A 21542-nucleotide genomic window follows, 5' to 3' on the forward strand; every position below is an offset into this window, starting at 1 on the left:
GGCATAAGCGCCAATAAAATGAATGAAGGATATGCAGGAATAGTATTTATGGACTGCATCCAATAGCACATAGGACCAAAATATATATTTATATATATAAAATTAAATTTTTAAAAAAGAATCACTTTCTCAACAATAAACAAACAAATGAGCCCCACATATTTTCAAGTTGGAAACAAGCAAACTACATGACAAAAAGCTCAGTACAAAATGTTACTGAAACAGATTTTTTTTTTACAGTCAAACATTTACATGGAAATTAGTTTCCTTTATTTTTATTTTTTAAATTCCTTAATTCAGTGTTGGTCATGAGCTGGGTACAAGTAGAGTGCTGAGGTAAAACACTGATGAACAGTTTCTTTCTGCATTTCTTCTTTTTCTTAAAATAGTAACAGTTTAGTATTGCAAGATTGTCAGCAACATTTAGCCATATCTATACAATGTGCATATACCTACATACATTGAGCTTTGGTCCAGCATTGAGAAGACGAGCAAAGGCATTATACATATTTCTTTTTGGTTATAGCTTGAGTACTTTGACACGCCTCTACTTGTTCCTTCTTAGCTCCTTTTTCCTTTCTTGATCTGTTTACTTATTTGTTGGCGTGATTATAACATAATTTGAAAACGTCTGAATGGACTTATCTTTTTTTCTGTTCTGTACACCCCAAACCTAAATATTTCCGGCATCATATCTGTTTCAGACACTAAACGAATGTCTATTGCTCAGATATGTGGTGGTTTGTAACATACGTTCCAGGGAGTTGCTGTGTCCCATCCTTAGCAATTATATTTTAGGATAGCAAACTTTAGGATTAGGTCTTTAGTGGAAAAAGACTCAACCAAGATTAAAACACCTAATCGGCCCAGTAACTCCTGTTAGTTCTTTAGGAAAACTACTCCATTCTTCAGAGAAGGTCAAACTGAGATACTATGGCTGACTTGGATGCACAACTAATACATAGTATAGTATTACGAGGCCAAAACTCCCTCCTTTCCTCTGCTTTCATTATTGATTAATTGCAGATCATCTTGACATTTGAACCCAGACAAACTGCAGTTAATCTTAATGGAAACAAGCCAACTTCAAACCACAATTTATGAATTTGGCTTGTTTACATTAACCATAACAGTTGAAGATTTGGATAATACACTAGACTGCAGTTATTCTAAAACAAAAGTGGAAGCTTCCAAACTCCCTACATTAACATCAGAGGAAGTGTGTGTGTGTGTGTGCGTGTGCGTGTGTGTGGACTTAGTGCAAGCTTGGGGAAAGGTTGGAATCATTCTTGTAATACTCAACCATGATTTAGCATTATATCTTAATGCAGTAGTGGAGGTAAGGATTTTTTCTCCATTGTTTGGTACTACGTTATCTTTTGGTCACCATCAAAAAAAGTGGTCTGATATATAATTGTTGTGCATACAATTTGGCTAGGATCCAAAAGGCTGCTCATGGAAAGCATGGGCTTTCCAGGACCCCCTTCTTCCTGCAGCTCCTCAAGCCCCCTGGGAACAGGTCTTCAGGGTTGGGGTGGCCTTCAAGAGTGGTTTCCAATGCAGCATGAACAGCTGTGGTTAAAAGGAAAATTGGTGGAACCTTAGTACATGTATGGAGATATTCTAGATGTGTACATGGGGCTCTTGGGACCTCAGAACAGATTTAGAAATAACAAATATTGTTTGGGGAGGGGAAGTAACCTACCTATACCTGCAGCCTTTACGAATCACATATATAAAAGATTTGTTCAGGCACTCTTTTATGCCTCCTAGCAGAATGTTGATTGTTTAAAATGAATATAACACCTTTTCCCTGTGAAATAAAACAATGCACAACCAGAAAACTAAAGAGAGAGAGAGAGAGAGAGAACAAACATAGTGACATGTGAATCGTTTCAAGTGTACAAGGATGAAAATCAAATTTGTTCCATGATGGAAATTTATTTCATTTCATATTATCACTGTCCTAAGTAATACCATTTCAGTGTGAAGTTTAGAAAGGAAATAGTTTTTGTCTAACTGTTGCTGTGATAGTTTCATACAGTCTTTGGTTAATGTTCCTTCCTGGGAATTTTTTTTTCCATTGCAGATTTTGTAACAGTTCCATGGAGAATCTGACATATAGGTTTTTCAGCAGCAAATGGCTGATACATTTTGCTTCCAAGTTTGAGGCTCTGGCTTTGACGGTTTTTGAGAATAAAAAACATATGGCTGGGGAGATTGGTAGAGCATTAGGAAATAGGAGCTCAAAATTCTATCAGTTCTCTTGGCAATTTTCTTGATGGTTTGTGACTGGTCTCCTTATCATTGCACATTTTTAATTTCAAGGTCATCACAACTAGGGTGCAGGCACTAAGAAAGAATGGTTTTGTTTGTTTTGTTTTTAAATTAGCCTGCAGTTGTTAGAATTGGATTTTGGCCGTTACTGATTATCAGGGCCAGGTCATGGATGTGGACATGAGTACCCAAATCCAGACCTGATAAAGGATTTTTCCAACCCTTGGCCAATCCAGAAACCATATTTCCTGCCAAGTGCAGCATGATGGAAATAAAGTAATCATTTTGATTATGAATAGGCGTGAAGAATGTTCTGAGGCCTAAAGACAGATTCCTAGATATCTTAGTAGTTAAAGACTCAGCCCGCACTTATAAAGTTCCTAGTTGAACTACAGATGTATATTACCAGCATGAATAGTCATTCCAAAGATCTCATTCCTAAAATAAGCAGAACTCTGTCTGCAAAAAAAATAAACAAAACCAAAACTATAACCCACAGGGTTTGTGAATATTAATTTGTTTCATGCTCATATTGAATCACCATACCTTGCATCTGATTTTTGTAGAGCTTGGAATTCGAGTGCAGTCACCCCATTGGTTTCATTAATTACGTCTACTTCTGTTTATGGGTAACTTCAGTATATTTGTTTTGTCTGCACACTGTAATTTCTCCTAAACAAAGAGTATCGATGCATGGTTTTCATAAGGCTTTAGTGGTGAACTGCTAGAATTCCTCCCAATTCAGATTTGATACTGAATTTTCCATTAATTTATTTATTCTCTATTGTTGCAGATTGGATTTTTATTTAGACATTTTCTGTGGCTGTTTTTGAAAATGATTTTTTTTTAAAAAAAAAACCCTACCTCTAAAATATCGGTATTAAAAATGACAATTTTATTGATATTTCCTTTCATTTATCTGTATTTTCTTTCAAAATATCAAATTCCTTTAAATTTATATTTCCTATTTCCTTTAAAACATCAATATTAATATCAATATTTTTTGCGAGGGAAAAAACCCGGATTGGTAAAAGCAGCAGATAGCAAAGAACAAATTCGAATTGATACTAGCCTTTTGAACTAGCATGGGCTGACAGCCTTTATCCCCAGGCTTTAGTGGACTATTACTATTTTGGAGCACAAATGTTCATTCAGATCTTGGAGCCATTCATATTTTCTTTTCAGAAGTGGTTCTTCTGGAGTTTTTATAAAGAGGATGAATTTATATGATCACCTTTTCCAAGATGAGGAAATGATTTGTGATCAACTTATAGTGGAGTTCCATGGGGAACTCCATGGTGGAGTAAATGGGTTCAGCACTTGTTTGTCCATCAACCATTTTTCTGGCAAAAAATCAAACTTGACAGGCATGTGCTTGGAAATTGCACATAAACAACATCACCTAACTTTAAAATCTCAGACACAATCCACCAGAAAATTCTGCTGTGCAAGCTCAATTGAAATGAAGCATGCATTATGCCCTTAGTGAGAATGTAAAAACTGAGAAATAGATCCAAAGCCTGTCTCTGTTGTATTCAGTCTTCTTTTGATCTGCAATTTAACTAACTCCTCTTACCTTCCAGTGAGAGAGGGAAGAACCTGTAAGAGAGGTGGAATCTTTAAGGCTACAGATTCTGCAGGTAATTTAATCTTCAGTCGCACATGATTAGTTTAGCTGCAAAAGACGAGTAATTTTACATTTATACCATCAGGTGAAGATGTATTGTACAATGAAATCTCAGATTCAAATCCATTTTGAAAAGCTTAGAACGAGATTTATAACGAGTATAACTAGGACCCTGCATACACATATTTTGGGGATGTTTAGATAAAGATATGAATTCTGCTGCTCTTGCTGTCCTCTACAAAAGAGTCAATAACTCCCTCCCTTTGTGTACCCTTTTGACTAAATGGCCATGACATTTTGGATGACAGCTGAGATATGTGTCAGTGATTTCTGTTATCCAATCCCAGTTCCAAAATTAGGTAAATATATTATTCGCAATTTCTTTTTATGTAATTTAGCCGATTATGGTAGTCACACAATCCCTTCTGTGACTGTGCACAGTCCTGAAACTAGCAATTGCCAGAAGAGGGGGAAATAAACAAACAAACAAACAAATAAATAAATAAATAAATAAATACAGGGTGAAAGTGACAACAGCAAAACAAAAGTCAGAGATGTAGCAATGGGGGGAAATGTCCTTGTTATGTTCGTCCATTTGCCATCAGCTTGCTTTTCATCAGAATCCCAAGAAATTTCTTTGGCTATCAGACTTTGGAGAGAAATTGCTTCATAGATATAGAACCATAAACACTGATGCAGTATATTGGACCACATGTGCAGTTTATATTTATATCACAAAAGTAGCTTTGGTAACCTCTCCCAGTTCGTGACCAAAGGAAAAAGACAGTGGCAAGCTGGATACTATAAACAAAAGTTCAAGTTGCTCAATATGTCCTTATGATGTTATTGTTATCCTGCATATTAAAAAAGTTCAGTACTTCTTAAAAGAAACGTAAATGTTAATTGGGATGGAGAAGGCAGCCAAAATAAAGGGTCAACCAAATCTGAATCAAGCTGCAAATGAATAAAGTCTTCAGTGACAAATGTAAACTAAACAAACTCCAAAATCCACAGTTTAGAGAAACAGTCACTTTGGCACACGAACATTTGGAGATCACAAAACTCTATATGACAAAACAAAAGGGCTGAGCACTGTAGCTGAAACCAAATGTAGCAATACTCACATGCTCGGCATGTGAGAGAGGATGCAGAGGGAAAAGAGAGTCCTGTATTATTATTTTTCCTCGTTGCAAAGTACAAATGTAAAAATTCCTAACATAGTGTAGCACTCATAAAAGAGTAGACTAACAATCTAGTTTTCAATGCCATGTTTCTGACTTTGGTTAATAGTTTTCATAGCGAAGAAGCACTTGATACCTGAAAGGCTACAATCATTCCTCCAGGTGGCAGGCTTGTACTCTCTTTTTTAAAAACAGTTAAAGATTTGTTGTTGTTGTTGGGTTCGTTTTCCATAAAACATGTTCACATTTTCATACTATACAGGAAAAAGTAAGCAGTTATTTGGTTTACTTTTATGTCCATTAAAAAAACTGGCTTATTTTGAAACTAGTTCTACTACACACACATACACACACTAAGTGCTGTGTATTTTTTTTGTATTTTTTCTGTTTGTTTTTGTCTAGGAAAACCCAGTTATTTATAAATCGTCCTGTCCATCTTGTAGTTTTCTCAGTCTTTTACTTACAAGGGTGGTGAAAGAGCATCTTTACAGAGTTCAAATGTTTAAAATTTTGTTCGTTTGTATTTTCCTTCTTTAAATCTATCAATTTAAGAGTTTTCTTCCAGAGAGTCTGTTAAGGGCTCCATTGGGACTGCTGTTGCAGGCTCATGCTGTTTTAGGCGTTTAATTGTGTTCTTCAGTGCTTGCCTCTTATTGCAGAACCAGACTCTTACTACTTCCCGGTCATAGTTCAGTTTCTCTGCAATTTCCGTCATTTCCTGCCCAGAGGGATGTGTGTTCTTCTCAAAATGGGCATTCAAGATCTCAAGAGCCTGCGGCGTGAATGAGGTCCGCCTCTTGCGCTTTTTGGATGGTTCACTTCCAATAAATTCAGTAAGATTCTGCATACCTGCTCGATGGCGGGCCTCAGCCTCAGCCATCCATCGTTCAAGCACCGGCTTTATCTTCTGGGCACTTTTAGGGGTGATGTCCAGCTTTTCAAACCTGGCAGGATACAAAAGGCCAGGGTTCAGTTTGGCTGTCAGACTGCTAGCTATAGTGTTCTCTTGGGCTTCCTGTGGTAGGAAAAAGTGGCTTCTCAGGATGGTGTGTCTGAGGGGAAAATTGAGAAAGAAGAGTCTTACACTGATGCTCTGCCAGGGTGGGACTTCCTGCCTGCCTGACTAATTGACTGGCAGAGGTTATTTACAATGGATTATGAAAACTGTCAGGTCTACAGATATAGATAGATATATTTAAACAAACAAAAACAATCACAGTGACAAAATACTATCAGAATGCTACTTAAATATAACCGGTTCCTCCAATCCAGAGATCCATGTGCATTCAGAGGCTCACATGGATCTTTGGTACACATGGGAGGATATTGATCACGTGCATTTAGCCTTAATGTTGAAAGAATATGCATACAGATTGACCTCCTTCACTGAACTGCATAAAACTCTATTCAGGAGAATTCTGTGTTTGCACTGAGTTCTCAGTTCCATAATAGACTGCTGTTAAAGGAACACATTTCATATTTCAACGTTTCTTTTTCAAAACCCTATATACAATGATTAAGCTTAAAGCAAAACCTAAAAACAGGAAATGACATCAGTGGTGTTTTGTTTTGTTTTTATTTTTATTGTGGTTTTGTTCCCTTTCCATATTGCCCAAATGCTGCTTGTTTAATTTCACAAAGTGGCTGTTAGCCTCTGAATTTCAGGTTTCCTTTTCCTTTTCCTTTTTAAGCAATTTTCACTGTATGCAAGTTAACACTGTGTCCCTTCTCTGGGTAGGAAAAAATTCCCAAAGCTGTTGCAATCTTCAGTTCAAACAGCTGGACACATTGTAATTACCTTGAATACCTCCGCAAGTAGCTGTACTTGTGCCTTCCAGATGAAACCCACCAGCATAACAGTGGACTAATATACTATGGCATCAAGCTGGGTTTATTTTGGGATGTCTGCACACTGTGCCGAATGATATCATTTCCTGTAAATGAGGCCCTCTATGTATCATTTTGCCATCGAAAGTCCTTTGCTAGACCAGATTTTACAAATCTTCCATACTAGCTGGAAAAAATTATATACTGAGGACTTTATTCTTTTAAAAACCATGTCCAATTCAAGTCTTGCATTACCTATTGACTTGACAAATTGCTCTTTTTGTAGTTTTATTATGTTACCTTTCTTCACTCCATTTTGCAACTCCCATTTACATTCCTGATATGTTGTCAAAATATAATACTGTTAAGGTCAATTTATGCAGAAGTGTTATTGCCCTTTGGAAGTGTGTGTTCCATTTATAATGTGCTTCAGGGGTGGCTAATGTATGGCCCTCCAAATATTGCTGGACTACAAGTCCCATTATCTGACTATTGGCCATGCTGGTTGGAATCTGGAGGGATACAAGTTCCCTACCTTTGATGTGCATGCTTACAATAGGCAAAGCTCATGTTGGACAGTAACTGGAAACCATTTCCCCTAAACGGTAACTACATGAGCTGGATGCACAAACCCCTTATTGATATCCCGTTGCAATCTAAGAGATCTTAACAGGGTTTTTTTTCTAAAGTGAGCAATTTCTAGATTGGCTAGCATGTTGGGTTTGACTGGATTTAAATTCTAGGTCAGCCACAAGGCTTAGAGGGAGGCTTTGGGCAAGTCATTACCTCTCAACCTAACTTACAAGTTTTTGTGAGTATAAAATGAGATGATCCCATGTACGCCGCCTGAGTTACTTGGAACAACAGTGGGATACAAATGTGTGAACTAAATTGTGGATCATGGCAATAAGACCCAAGGAACTCTCTGGGTTTGTGCGAGAAAACTATATATATATATATATTTCTGTCCCATTTCCATAGCAGTAACTTCTATAAACAAGATAGGCCTTTGTTCAGTTTGAGAAGTGGTCTGCCACTTCAGTTATTCAGTATTGCCATGTGAGTATTTAAGAGAAAACTTCAACTGGTCATATTGTTCCCCTGAACACACATATGTAATTATACCATTAGCCACTCTTAATGGAAAAGAGTTTATTGATACCACTGTGTTACAAAAGGAGTGCACTATGTTATATCAGTTAAATTGAATCTGAATCTCAAAGTCAGTAATGGCCTTAAATATTGTAACTCCTTGGACAAATATTGGACTGCCATTCCAGTCCTGGCCCAACACGTCTGAATCAGACTGATGTATCCTTCTTCAGTATGTTGAATGAAAAACTCCAGTTTAGTATGCTTCATGGATTATAGATGTAGCTCTACACAGCATAACTAGGCATGAATACTCACGGCTAAGACATTGTCGCAGCAATTAGGCGCACCCCTTAAGTAGGTTCGGGTGGGCTCTTTCTACTTGCATGAGGAAGGTGTCAAAGAATTGGAGTGTGTGTGTATGCGAGTGCTCCTTCAAGGTGGGAAAGTGGGGGCCAGCTGCACCTGCTGTCTCAGTTGTCTGTGTGTCTGGGGCACAGAGATCTTCCAGAGTGGCAGCGCCTTGAGAAGAGAAGGGGGTGGAGGGGAAAAGAAGGGACGGGCTCCTGATCAGCTGACATTCCTTCTGTTGTAACTGGAGCTAAGGGGGAGGAGCTGTCTCTGTCAAAGGTACTGACGCCTACTGCCCCAGCACTTCCTGGGTGCAAGTTACTAGCACCCTTTCTTAGGTCCCACTCTGCATCTTTGTCTTCTTCTTATTCATCACTCCAGGACTGCTCTTTGGGGCCCATGATATCTCCCATGTCCCAACTGAGCCTGAGAATGCCATCATCAGCCATCCTACGTAGGCTGAGGATTGATGATCTTCTACCTCCACATTCACCAAGATTGTCAAACAATTGCTCTCTGCCATGCTCCCATGCTCATAATATCTACCCATGCCTTACCCTTGACCCAAAGCCTACTGGACTCTTTGTACAACCCATCACAATGCTGTCCTTTGCTTGAACCATTTTCTATCATCAAGTCTGTCATCTTTCCTTCTGCTTTCTAAGTGGCATTATCTCATGTACTCTAAGGTGGCAATGGAGAATATTTTTTCTATCTGTGCCTGCTGCACAATTGCTGATTGCTATGAAAGGCTGCCCTAGGCATCTGTCAACAATTACTTAACTATGGTGTAGGTCCTGGCATGATTATGCCCCACATTTACTTTTTTTGGACATATGGTGCAAAATGTATCAGTCAGTTGCCCTCATGTTAATAAGCTGATGCGAATTTTATGGCATGGTAAAACACTTCAATGTTTTTTTATTTATTTAGGTATCTGTTGGTTTTTCATTGATGCATCTTTCATAATTACACTTTTTGGTCATTCCCCTACATTTCTGCAGATCTCTTAAATATGAATCAAGTTCAGTTATATTTTTTTGTTCAAGGAATTTCATAGTTCCCAAGCCAGGGTGCATCTCAATCAGTGGTGAAATCCAGCATCATTGAAATCTTCAAGGGATTTGTCATGGAATTGAAAGGGACATGGGTAGCATACCATGCCACTAGCTTCTGTGCATTACCCCAAACAAAAAACCTTGGGAAGATTAAAGGAAGCACAGACAAATCCAGCTGCATACACTTATAGTCACAATGCAATGCAAAAATACCACACAATATCTGTTACCTTAAAAACAATAGCAACCTTCTGCTTCTTTAGGTTCTTTTTACTAATTGACCATTGAAATGAAATAAAATTAATGTTAAACAAGAGGGATGAGAGAACCATATTCAGAACATTGTGTGACTTGTTAGCGTTGGTGCTTCAGTATGTGATGTTGGTATAACAGTATACAAGTCTTGAAACAAATTTCCCAGCAGTGGTATCCTTGTATAGACTGAATAAAGGTTATTTTCTACAGGGAGGTATCTTATAAGAAAAAACAGTAGGGGAGACCATGGAAGTGAGAGGATCCTATGGAGCTTTTTGTATTTAACAACAATCAATGGGGGTTATGGAAAATCATTGAACAAAATGTGAGCTGCAAGCTCACTACCCCATACTGATGTTATTTATAACCTTAGTCTTAAACTGCAGGAAAAGTATACTTCCGTTCTATGGGGAATACATTACAAGTATAAAGAGCAGATAAAAAGACAGAGCATTTCATGGATCACCAAGAACAAAATCCACTTAAATGAGCTTAGAGTTGGTTTCTTGGCTTTCACTGATGGAGGAGGACTATGAGGCATTCCCCGAAACAAAAAAACTGTTACCTAAGTGTGTTTGATACCTCATGCATAAACATGGGATTAGTGTAATGCACATACATGAAGACATAGGGACCTTGCTCTCAAGATCTTTAACTCTATCAAGACTGCTTTAGTTTCATTATTTTGTCATGCTCAGAGCATTATTCTTTTTTCTCTCTTTGAATACATGCGTTTTTTTTAAACACTGGAGAGTGATATATGATTAATCCTAGAAAGTCTGAAAAATTGCCAATATGTTTTTATACATGTGGCCTGCGCTCTGCTCAGTATCATTCAGGAAAAACATCATTAACATCTTAGATGTGAAGTGCGAGCTATGGTACTACAGGCTTAAACCTAGCAGGGAAGCATCCATGAAATATTTGTTCAGTAACCCCATCTGTAGAAAATGGCACAGTATGAAGAGGGTCAGCTGGTGCTTATGCAGCAGCAGCAGGGTCTCCAGCTCCACTACTGAATTAAATCTCAAGGCCGGGAACATATTTATTGTTTCGTACTTATTACAAAAGGAAAGGGGGTGGAGGAGATGAAAGTTATTTTAAGGACATAAATATATTTTATCTGCTTGATCACAAGAGCTTCCACTCGTCTATGTCTTTCATACAAAGCAACTCTTTTCTATGGGCATGTGATTAAAGTCATAAAGGCAGCAAACAGAAATAATAAACCATAAAGGGGGGGGGCTGAAGCATTTACTATGTATCTTGTTACCTGCAGATGGCAGACTGGCTGTAGGCTGGACCTTCTGTGGCACTTAGAGCTTGACCAACTTGCGTCTGGGTGAGACCAAGTGACAGGCGTCGGATTTTGAAAGCTTTGGCAAATTCTCGGATTTCCTCAAGATTCACCCCATCCACCTCACTGGAGGCTGTTTGGGGATCTGTGGAAGTAAGAGAAAATGATTTGAATTCTTCATTCCATATAAAATTGAATTAAGCTAACAATTTCCTCCATGAAGTAAGGCTTAGCCTCCTTTGTCAAAATAGCTTTAGGAAGCAAACAAAATATGTGAAGATTCAGAAGTTCAGATAAAGCAAAGGTACTAGCTATCCCCTAGTTGCCAATGAAGGGTGGTATTTAAAGCTAGTCCTACTCAGAGCAGACTTAGTAAAGGTAATGGACATGGCTAACTTAGGTTCATTCATTTCAATGGGTCTATTCTGAGTAGGAGTTAGCTGGATTACCTTAGAGGTAAAAGAAGGTTGTGGTGCAAAGCATTACAAATAATGCTTGCTGATCAGATATTTTATAGTGGTTATATAGGGGACAGTGGGGTCTTAGCCCACCAGATGTCACCTCATTCTCAAAGAGACCATCCAGTAAAACTAGTTGCTTATCAGGCCTATAGACTGTATCCCTAGTAGGTTTGAGGATAACTAAACAGATGTCCAATTATGGGAAATGTGTTCAGTTACTAAAATGGAAATGGACTTCCCCCCCTACTTTGTCTAAAACAATTGCATTCAAAAAATCTTAATATTTGTGTTATGCTCATTTAACTCTACAGCACTTGCAGACTGGAATCCTTTCAAGATTTTTATTCTGCTCCACCCCGAACAGTTGCAAGTTAGGGTGCTGAATATCTGCAAGTCCAGCCGTCAAACAGTAACACTGACATCAGTTAATTTTTTTCAATGGACCCTCAGAAAATAATGCTCATGACGCTGCGAGAATAAATTGGTCTTCTGCCTCCATCACAGTGCACTGACATAGCTTTTGTCCCCACAAGGGCACATAATAAAAGCTATCTACCAGAGGAAGGCTCCTTTGGTGCTGGAAATGCGGTCAATTTAGGACTTATCAAGGGAAATGACACAACAGTTGGAGATGGTAACCCCCCTCCTTTTCAGCTACTGATCCCTTGCTAAATGAAAACATTCCCCAAGCTAGTAGAGACAGCATGGGCCTGGGATGGTAGAAGATTTCAAAGCATTGTTCAATCCTGCATGTAGTGAAGCCATTCCCTCGGCACAATGACTCTATTGTTTTCCACCTCATTCCTGAGCCTTTCTGATGTGAAACATTTTCATCACATTAATCCATCCATTTCTCTAAATGAAATTCATCAGTGGTGCAGACTGTCATCTTATAGTGGCTTATGCCTATAACTGTTCTCAGTCTTCTTGTAGTACCAGTGCAGTAAAACGACTATTTAAGAGGATGATGTTCAAAATTTCATTGACTAGAATTTCCTATAAATCCTCCTAGCCCATCAAAGACTTTTCGTATCTAATATTTAGTCTAGATTGACTAGGATGGAGTTAACCTTTCTAAAAACAGACAACGTAGGGAAGTCCTTTTTCCATATGAGCCTGCCTAGTGGTAACGGCATGCGGTGAAGCCTTATTTCAAGTATCATCTATTTGTATTGTAAACTCTACAGAACTACAGTCTGTGTCTGTGTTGGAATTGCTTTTTAATGTGTTTTTAAAGCTTTTTTTTTTTAAGATGTTTTTAAAGCTTTTTTGAAAGAAGATTTTTAAAGATGTTTTGTTTTAATATGTTTTTAAGGATGTTTTGTTGTAATATATTTTAAAATCTGTTTTTATGATGTTTTAGAGTGTTTTGAGTGCTTTTGTTTGCCATCCATGGCTCCTACTGGGAGGAAGGGCAGGATATAAATCTAACAAATAACTACATAAATAAACTTAGATGGGCTTTTTTCATGGTGGCTCTGACGTTTTGGAATTTGCTCTCCATGAAGGGGCAACAGAAACTTTGCTTTCCTTTTAAAGTATTACCTTATATACTACTATTCCTCCAAGGCGCTCTGAGAAGATCTCCCACTTATGGGGTCAGATTTGCTTAGCTTTTGTCAGATCTGCATAGCTTCAGCAGCAGAACTGCATCTTCTTCTGAACGGCTTTTAGAGTAACCATCCCCTAAGCAGCCGTAGCAGTGCTAATATTACAAATTTGCTGATGCCAGTACTTATATGGAGATTAAATCAGTAGATCAATCGATCAATCGATTATTTTATTATATTTTGGAATTCATTGTTAGATGCCTTGAATGAATTTTTGACAAAGGCAGAATATAAATAAAAAAAATCGAACTTGGGCCTAAATAGCAGTTTGCAGTTTCATGCATTTGTACTATTAGCACTTAATGGCTTTTTGGTTTTTCCAGTTAGCAGCATTTATATGTACCTTATAAAAGCAAGGAAGAAAAGTTTGGATGGAAACAAAGAGAAAGAAAGTGAAATAAAGATAACAAGAGGGCTATACTTACTGCTGACTAACTGGCCAACACTCAAAGCTGAAGATGAGGAGGAGGAGGAAGAAGAGGAGGAAGCCTGCCGCACTGGGCTTTGAGACATAGACGCTTGATTGTGAGCTAAATGTAGAAGATTGGACTGTGGTGCTGCTTGTCCCACTTGCGTCTGGGATGACTGATGGAGCTAAATGCAAAAATAAACATTCAGCAAAGAGACAAGTAATGCTAAGATGTCACCATTATACTATGCTCTCCATCTGTCACAATGCACTTAATTATACAGCCACGAGAGTGGCTGTATACTATAGCCAGTGCGGATTTTTCACATTCCGCAATGTTAAATTGAAAATACCCCCATGCCATTCTGATCCTTCCCATAAGCTCATTTCAAAACAAAACCTTAGGACATGTATAGTCTTGAACTCAGAAACACTTGCTTAACAACCCTCTCAGTTTTCATGGCAATACACAAAACAGTCAGAGAGAATAGCGAGTTCAAAGTCTAAAAAGGGAGAAAAAAAACTCAGAGCCCTTTTGGACTTTTTTCTGTCAAGAGTCCTCATAATCTGTTGACATTCATTAAAAATCAGCCATGTTCACAGAGTACCTGTAATCCTAATAGTGACCTTGCCCCATACTCTGACCTTCATTGTCTGCAGTTTAAAAGTTAAAAAAATGCCTCGCTGATTTTTAATTAATTTAAGAAATTTTGGCTTGAACTCAATGATAATGTTGGGCATGCTCAGTAAGAACCAACTGTCAGTGTTCTAAAAGCCAGACTCACAGCTGCTTGGCTTGCCTAATCAGGGGGCCACACCCACACCAGACTTTGATTGTACGTGAGACAGTCATGGCTTCTGTCAGAGAATCCTGGGAAGTGTAGTTTGTGAAGGCTGCTGAGAGGAGACTCCAATTCCCCTGAGAGAGCTCCAGTGGCCAGAGTGGTTTAACAGTCAGCCGCTCTGATTAAAGGTCTGTGAGGGGAACAGGGCATCTCCTAGCAACTCTCAGCACCCTTCACTAACTACACTTCCCAGGATTCTTTGAGAGAAGCCATGACTGTCCAAACTGAAATAAAGGCCTGGTGTGGATGTGGCCAGAGACAGCTTTGGTTTAAATTTGGGTGGGAGGCTACATGTGCCTGCTGTAGAATAAAAAGGTGGGGGAAACCCTGAAAAGCAATGAACTGTTCACAATGTTTTCCTTTTGGAAAGTAAAGGGGCTTTCTCTCTGCCCAGTGACCACAACCCAATCTCTTCTCCCCCTCCTCCTACCTTCCCTGCCCCTCCCCCAGGTCAGTGTTGGACTACGACCTGGGAGACCAAGGTTCGAATCCCCACACAGCCATGAAGCTCACTGGGTGACCTTTGGCCAGTCACTGCCTCTCAGCCTCAGAGGAAGGCAATGGTAAAACCACCTCTGAATACTGTTTACTATGAAAACTCTATTGGGATCGACTTGAAGGCAGTCCATCTCCATTTTCAAACATGATTGCACAGAGATAAACCCCACTGAACTCAAAAAGTATGCAAATGATCAAACCGACCCTCCCTTCTCCTCCCTCCTATCCCCTCCCTCTTGCCCCTTCCCTCCCCCTTCCTTTGCCCCTCCCTCTCCCTCCCCATATTCTTCCAATCCCCTCCTCCCCTTCCTCCTTCCCATGGTCAGTTTTACCTATCTTAAGCATGATTGCTCAGAGGCACATGTTACCAACTTCTTCCAAGCTACACAGGAAGTGGATTGGACTGTGAAAGACCAACCTAAATTATGTTTGCATTTTGAAAAATTAGTAGGGCAGTACAATATGTCAGAGAGGAGTTCAGGTCTCCTGCTCCCCTGGTGCATTCACTATAGCTGTCCAATTTCCCTGCTTTTTAAAGTTTGATAGAAAGATCTGTGGGATACAGGTACGTTCTTAAACCCCAAGGTTTTTTGCCTATTAATGAATATTTATTATATTTATTTATATAATAATATATATCTCACATCTTTGACTTTTACAGAAGGCCCTCAGAGTATACGGATAATAAACAGCACAATCATCAAAAATAAAATAATCAGACTATTTAAAATAAATAAAGTAAGCACAATAATCTTCATTTCCCACCTAAACACATACCATGAGGGAATCTGCTGGAACTTCTGGGGCACTGAATTCCATTGCTTAGGAATTCCATTGCTACAGAGAAGGCCTCATCTGTGTCTTCCATACCTCTGAAGGTGGTGGGGCATACTACAGGTCTTCCCCTTATTATTGCAGTGCATGGGTATGTACATATAGAAACAAATGATCCTCCAAGTATCCTTGTCGCAAGCTATTAAAAACTTTAAGGGCTCCGCCAGATGACCTGTTTATTGAGCAGTCATCCTGGTCTGGATGGTCAAAGCTCATGAGGAGGTTAGATTGTGTCTTTACTGAGCATTCATTCTAATTTGTTCTCAGGGATGTCATATGACAATGAGCATTCATCCTGAATTCATCCTGATTTACTTGCAGGGTGTTTATATGCCTTCCCATTAATCATTTGTTCATCCAACTCTTTTCAGTGCATTTCCCCATCACGTACTTACTGCAAAAAAAGTCTGTTTTTTAAAAGCGGGTTTGTTGCAACAGAATACTTGAATTCACTTTAACCATGCAAACATAAATTTCTGGTATGCACTTGGAATACCTCCTGCAAAATACTCGCCTCTGAAGGTGACCTAATTGTGATAACCAGCACTGTTAACTGGGAAGGAAAAGGAGCGATGTAACTGAAAGTGTAATATGGCAAAAGGCTGGGGCTCCTATATGCAGTCTTATCACTACATTCTGCACCGCTTGACGTTTCCTGCCACTTTTCAAGGGCAGCCCAATGTAGAGCACATCTAGTGGTAAAACACCAATCATAATGGAGATGCAAAGACACTTCCATCTGAGAACACACCTGTTACTACCACCTCAATGGTCTCTTTGTACTCTACTTTCACCTGTAAGTTTGAATGCCAGTGCCTCATATAGGAGAAAGTAAAGATGTTTACCCAAGGATATAATTGGAGAGGGGGGTAAACCTAAGCCTGGTATAGCCAGTTGCTTGGGAGGTGGGAAGTAGCATCCTTTGCCTCTCCCTAACAGTTTTGCCAACTGCAACCTGTTTACTTTGGCCTAGAGAACTCAATGGAAGCCAGTGGGAACTGAACCATCCCGTCTGCCTAGCTCTGTGCAGTTGTGTTTCTTGGTCACGCTGGGGTGTGACTAAATGTTGGGACAGTGATATAGAAGGTTGGGAACATATTTTCAGATTTCTTTATATTCAGTCAAGCAATTTAGTGGTGAACAGAAAAAAAGAATAAATATGGGAAGGCATGCTGAGGAATCTGGCAGGAATTTGATTCTGCATTCTTGGCTGTACAGCTGTTGATTTCATTTCTACTGGAGTAAACGTGGCTTTGGAAAGGCAGAAGGTTCTGCTTGTTTGGATAGCTCAGAGTGAAACATCAAGGCCAAAGGGAGCACAATGAAAGGACATTTTGAGCTGAAATGACTTATTCTTTCAAACTGTACAGGATTCTTTCTTTGCATGTTTTTATGCACTGGAAAATTCTGCTAGTCATGTATACTGTGTTTGAAAACAGATCTCCCAAAAGAAATACAGGTCTGGCATGGTGGGTTAGCCATATATTTTCATCCAGTCACCCACATCTGTTACTCTGTCTTGTCACATACTAGCTGTTTGCAAATTCTTCTTCTGGGCCAGGCAGCATTTTAGACCCATTCTTGTGCTATGAAGATTTACTCATTTTTTTCCTCTTGAATGCCAACTTTCTAAGGCTTGGCTCACTATTCACCAAAAAAATCCTCTACATGCTGTAGGGGCAGAGGGCTTGTGTGCATGTCCCACTTTGTATACAGAGAAACATCTGTGGGTGTACACATCTATGTGTGACATCCCATGATAGTCCAACTCAGAGTAGACCCATTAAACATAATGGACATGACTAACTCAGGTTTGTGAATGTTAATGGGTCTGCTCTGAGTAGGACTTAACTGGAAACAGCCCTCTGGTTCCTACTTATCTGAGACCGAAATACATATATGAAGCTGGGAAGACTGCACATACGTATACACATGCACACATGCATGTTTATACATCCCGGGTCACAAATGACATCCAGGTGTGGAGCAGTGGTCCCCTAATACCCCGCCATGCTGGTTCCGTGTGTGTGGGATTTGGCCCTAAGGTATTTCTTGCACTTCTCCACAGTGGGTTGGCTTTTAATAATAATTATTATTTCCATTTATAGACCCCTTACGATCTGAAGATCTTGAAGTGGTTTACAATAAAAGTACATAAATATATATAAACACAATCAATATAATAAAAACCATGTCAAATGATTTACATGAAAATAGAAAACAAATACATAAACAACATCCATATACATAAACACAATATCAAGATAAAAGTCAAAGAGTATCATAAAACATCATTATGTAAAATTCCAACCAGCGTAACAAAAAACATATTGATTCAGCCATCTCACTCTCCATCCATTCCACACAACCACTACAATCATTCACTACCATCTCTATCAACTCACCACTCATACATCAACCACTCACACTCAGCAGTATTACGACCCACATATAAATGTATTTATTTATTTATTTATTTCAATCAATCAATAGTTTATTGTATATTGCCATAGGCTGTTACAATAGGAGTATAGTCATATATACATTAAAACATTTATTTATTTACTTATTTATTTATTTATTTACTTCCTGTCCTTCCTGAAGCTGAGAAATTCAGACGCACTCAGTTCTGTGAGTTGTTCTCTTTTTATTAAGGTTACAGTCACATCAATAAGTTTGTATTTATTATGTGATTTTACTATATTATTGTACTTTTATATTTATGTTGTACACCGCCCAGAGAGCCGTTGGCTGTGGGCGGTACAGAAATTGAATAAAATCATCATCATCATCATCAAAAGCTTTTCGACTCATTTACCTAGCTATGCTTTCTAGGGACTAGTACGCTTTCTAACACTAAGCTTGTCTTTGCAGCCACAGACACTGACTCAGCAACTTACCCCTTCTCGGAACCCACTTAAGTAGGCTTCTCATTTACGCATAAACAACGGCTCCTCCTTAACTCTGACCATTGCACTTCGCGCCTCTAAAGCCGTCGAGAATGGGGCAAAGTGGCTGGACCTCTGTTTCCCCCTCTGAGTGGTGGGGGCTAACAATCTGTTGAACTGTGGGAAGCTGTTGGGCGCTCAGCTGGGGATCAGCAAGTTGACAAGGCTGCGCCTTAGAGGCAGTGTGTCTATAGGAGCAGTCTCTGATGGCTCATGTTGTGCTCTCATGCAGGGGGCCAGGTGACTGGGTGCACTGCAAGCCCTCCTCTCTCAAGTCTTCACCCCAGTCCTCAAAGACAAAATCCCCTTCCTCAATGCCCCCCTGTCCTGGGTCACATCATGCCCCCTCCCATGCCGAGCCTCCCCTCACCCCGGAGGTTTGGGTTTGTCTGGATAAGCTTCATGAAACTCTCTCACCAAATCTGGCTCATGCATGTTGGTCGCTGCCTCCCAAGAGCGTTCCTCTGGACCGTACCCCAGCTACTGGATCAAGTACTGTAGCTTTCCCTGGAGCCATTGAGGATCCAGGATCTGCTCCACTTCATACTGTTCCTGACCATCGACTACCATGAGTGGAGGCGGGGCTTCAAATGTTTGATGGGGGTTTGGCAGCTGCTCTAGAGTAAGCAGAGAGTGATGAAACACAGGATGGACTTTTAAGGAAGGAGGGAGGCAGAGACAAAATGCCGCTGGGTTGATCTGTGCTTCCACCTCAAAGGGTCCCAGTCTTCGAGCCTGCAGTTTCTGACTAGGAACTTGTGTGGGCAAGTAACGTGCGTAAAGCCACACTTTGTCCCCAACCTGTACTTTAGGGCCAGGCTGGTGGCCAACTGTTTATAGTTGGCTTTCACCAACAAGAGTTGCTCCTGTAGCAACTGCTGCATTGCCTGCAGCTCCTGCACAAATTCTGCTGCAGCTGGGATGGCCGGAGTAGCGCTGGGGTGTGCGAAGGTATGCGGGTGGTATCCCAAGTTGGCAAAGAACAGTCTGCTGAGTTGAGGCATGAACAGATTTGTTATAAGCAAACTCTGCCAAAGGCAGTAAGGCCACCCAATTGTCCTGCTGGTCATTTACATAACAACGGAGTTACTGCTCTAAAGTTGAATCCATCCTCTCTGTTTGTCCATCTGTCTGGGGTGTATGTGCGAATGATAGTCTTAGCTCGCTTCCCAGCAAATGCCATAACACTTGCTAGAACCGGGCAGTGAACTGGGTTCCCTGATCCGAAACTAGACTGGAGTCTGTAGAAAAATGTGCTCTACAAATAATTGGGCAGTCTCTCGAGCAGTTGGCAACCGAGCACAGGGAATGAAATGAGCCATTTTACTGAAAGCATCTACAACCACCAAAACAGTGGTTTCCCCCTGGGAAGTGTGGAGATCTGTGATGAAGTCTAGAGTCACCATTTGCCAAGGCCCCTCAGGCATGGGCAAAGGCTCCAAAAAGCCTGTGGGTCGTCCCTGCGTATGTCTAGCTCTCATGTATGTTGGACAGGATTGGACATACCTCTCTACATCATGTTTAACCTTTGGCCACCAAAAGTCCCACATGACAGTTTGCAATGTCCAGCAGTGGGGGTGTCATGACACTGGCAGAGGACTTTGGATTGCAACTCTCCTGGAGGCACGTACAGAGTCTCATAGTGGTAAAACACTCCTCCCCTTTTAGAAAATCCAGGTGCACAGTCCTGCGCTGCTTGCTCCAATTCTCACACCCGCTCCTGAGCGAATGGGTCTTTCTCTTGAGCGCTGCACAAATCCTCAAACCATGAATTGGGGCAACTGGCAACCACCATCTTATCCAATGGAATAATGTGGCATAATTGAGTAGCAGGTTGATCCTCCTTGCACTTGGGCTTGCAGGACAAAGCATCAGCCCGACGGTTCTGTGCTTGGGGAATATAATTAATGTGGAAGTGGAATCTGGTGAAGAACTGCGCCCAACGCACTTGATGCTGATTCAATTTCTGGGCTGTCTGAAGGCTCTCCAGGTTCTGATGATCCGTGCGGAATTCTACTTCGTGTTGTGCCCTCTCCAAAAGGTGGTGCCAATTCACGAATGCATCTCAAATGGCCAGTAGTTCTTTCTCTCACACTGTGTAATTGTGCTAAGCACTGGTCAGCTTTCTGCAGAAGTATACGCAGGGTTGCAAGTCCCCCCTTTCTGGTCTGGCTGCAACAACATCGCTCCGATAGCTACATCTGATGCATCACGTTCCACCACAAAAGGCTGCTGGGGGTCAGTGTGCTGGAGTACAGGCTCTGAGGAGAACAGCTGTTTCACCTCTTCGAACGCTTGATGCACCGAGTCAGTCCAACGGAAGGGCCCCGACCCTTTTAGACAGTCAGTAAGGGGGGCTGTCTTGCTGGAGAAGGCTGTGATGAAAAGTCAGTAGTAGTTGGTGAACCCCAAAAAGTGCTGGAGATCCTTCTTGGTTTTAGGGGGCTGCCAAGAGAGCATGCTGCACACCTTCTCTGGATCCATCGTGACTCCTGTGGGGGAGATGCAATAGCCCAAGAAATCCAAAGTGGTCAGGTCTAACCCACACTTCTCTAGCTTGGCATACAGATGATACCCTCTGAGACTCTGCAGCACACTCCTCACATGCGCCTCGTGCTGTTCACAGGAGTCATGAGTAAATAATGATGTCATCTAAATAGACTATCACGAAGCGGTCCAAATAGTCCCGGAGGATATCATTCATAATATTCTGGAATACAGCTGGAACATTAGATAGTCTGAATGGCATGACCAGGTATTCAAAATGTCCATAACTTGTCTTGAAGGCAGTCTTCCACTCATTCCCCTCCTTGATTCTGACCAAGTTGTAAGCTCAGCGTAAATCCAGTTTGGTGTAAATTTTAGCCTGAGGCAGAGGAAGAAGCTGCAGACTCAGGAGAGGATTTTGTTTTACCACCACACCAGAGATGTGCTAGCCACACCCTCAACCTTGTGGCAACACAAGACATAGA

The 21542-nt window shown here is 40.5% G+C and overlaps 1 protein-coding gene across 7 annotated transcripts in view; it reads right to left on the bottom strand.

Moving 5' to 3' along the window:
* Nucleotides 1-4634: 4634 nt before the first annotated feature.
* POU6F2 (POU class 6 homeobox 2) overlaps nucleotides 4635-21542 on the bottom strand; it is a 502018-nt gene continuing 485110 nt past the window's right edge. For all 7 annotated transcript variants that reach the window (XM_061586055.1, XM_061586054.1, XM_061586057.1 and 4 more), the window contains 3 exons: nucleotides 13462-13630; nucleotides 10942-11110; nucleotides 4635-6137 (listed from right to left, as the gene is read on the bottom strand). In XM_061586055.1, coding sequence (XP_061442039.1) covers nucleotides 5633-6137; nucleotides 10942-11110; nucleotides 13462-13630 — 843 coding nt within the window. In that variant the 3' untranslated portion in view covers nucleotides 4635-5632. The remainder of the gene's footprint in view (nucleotides 6138-10941; nucleotides 11111-13461; nucleotides 13631-21542) is intronic.

The sequence above is a fragment of the Rhineura floridana genome, chromosome 10, assembly GCF_030035675.1.
Source record: "Rhineura floridana isolate rRhiFlo1 chromosome 10, rRhiFlo1.hap2, whole genome shotgun sequence".
In the NCBI taxonomy this organism is placed as follows: domain Eukaryota; kingdom Metazoa; phylum Chordata; class Lepidosauria; order Squamata; family Rhineuridae; genus Rhineura; species Rhineura floridana.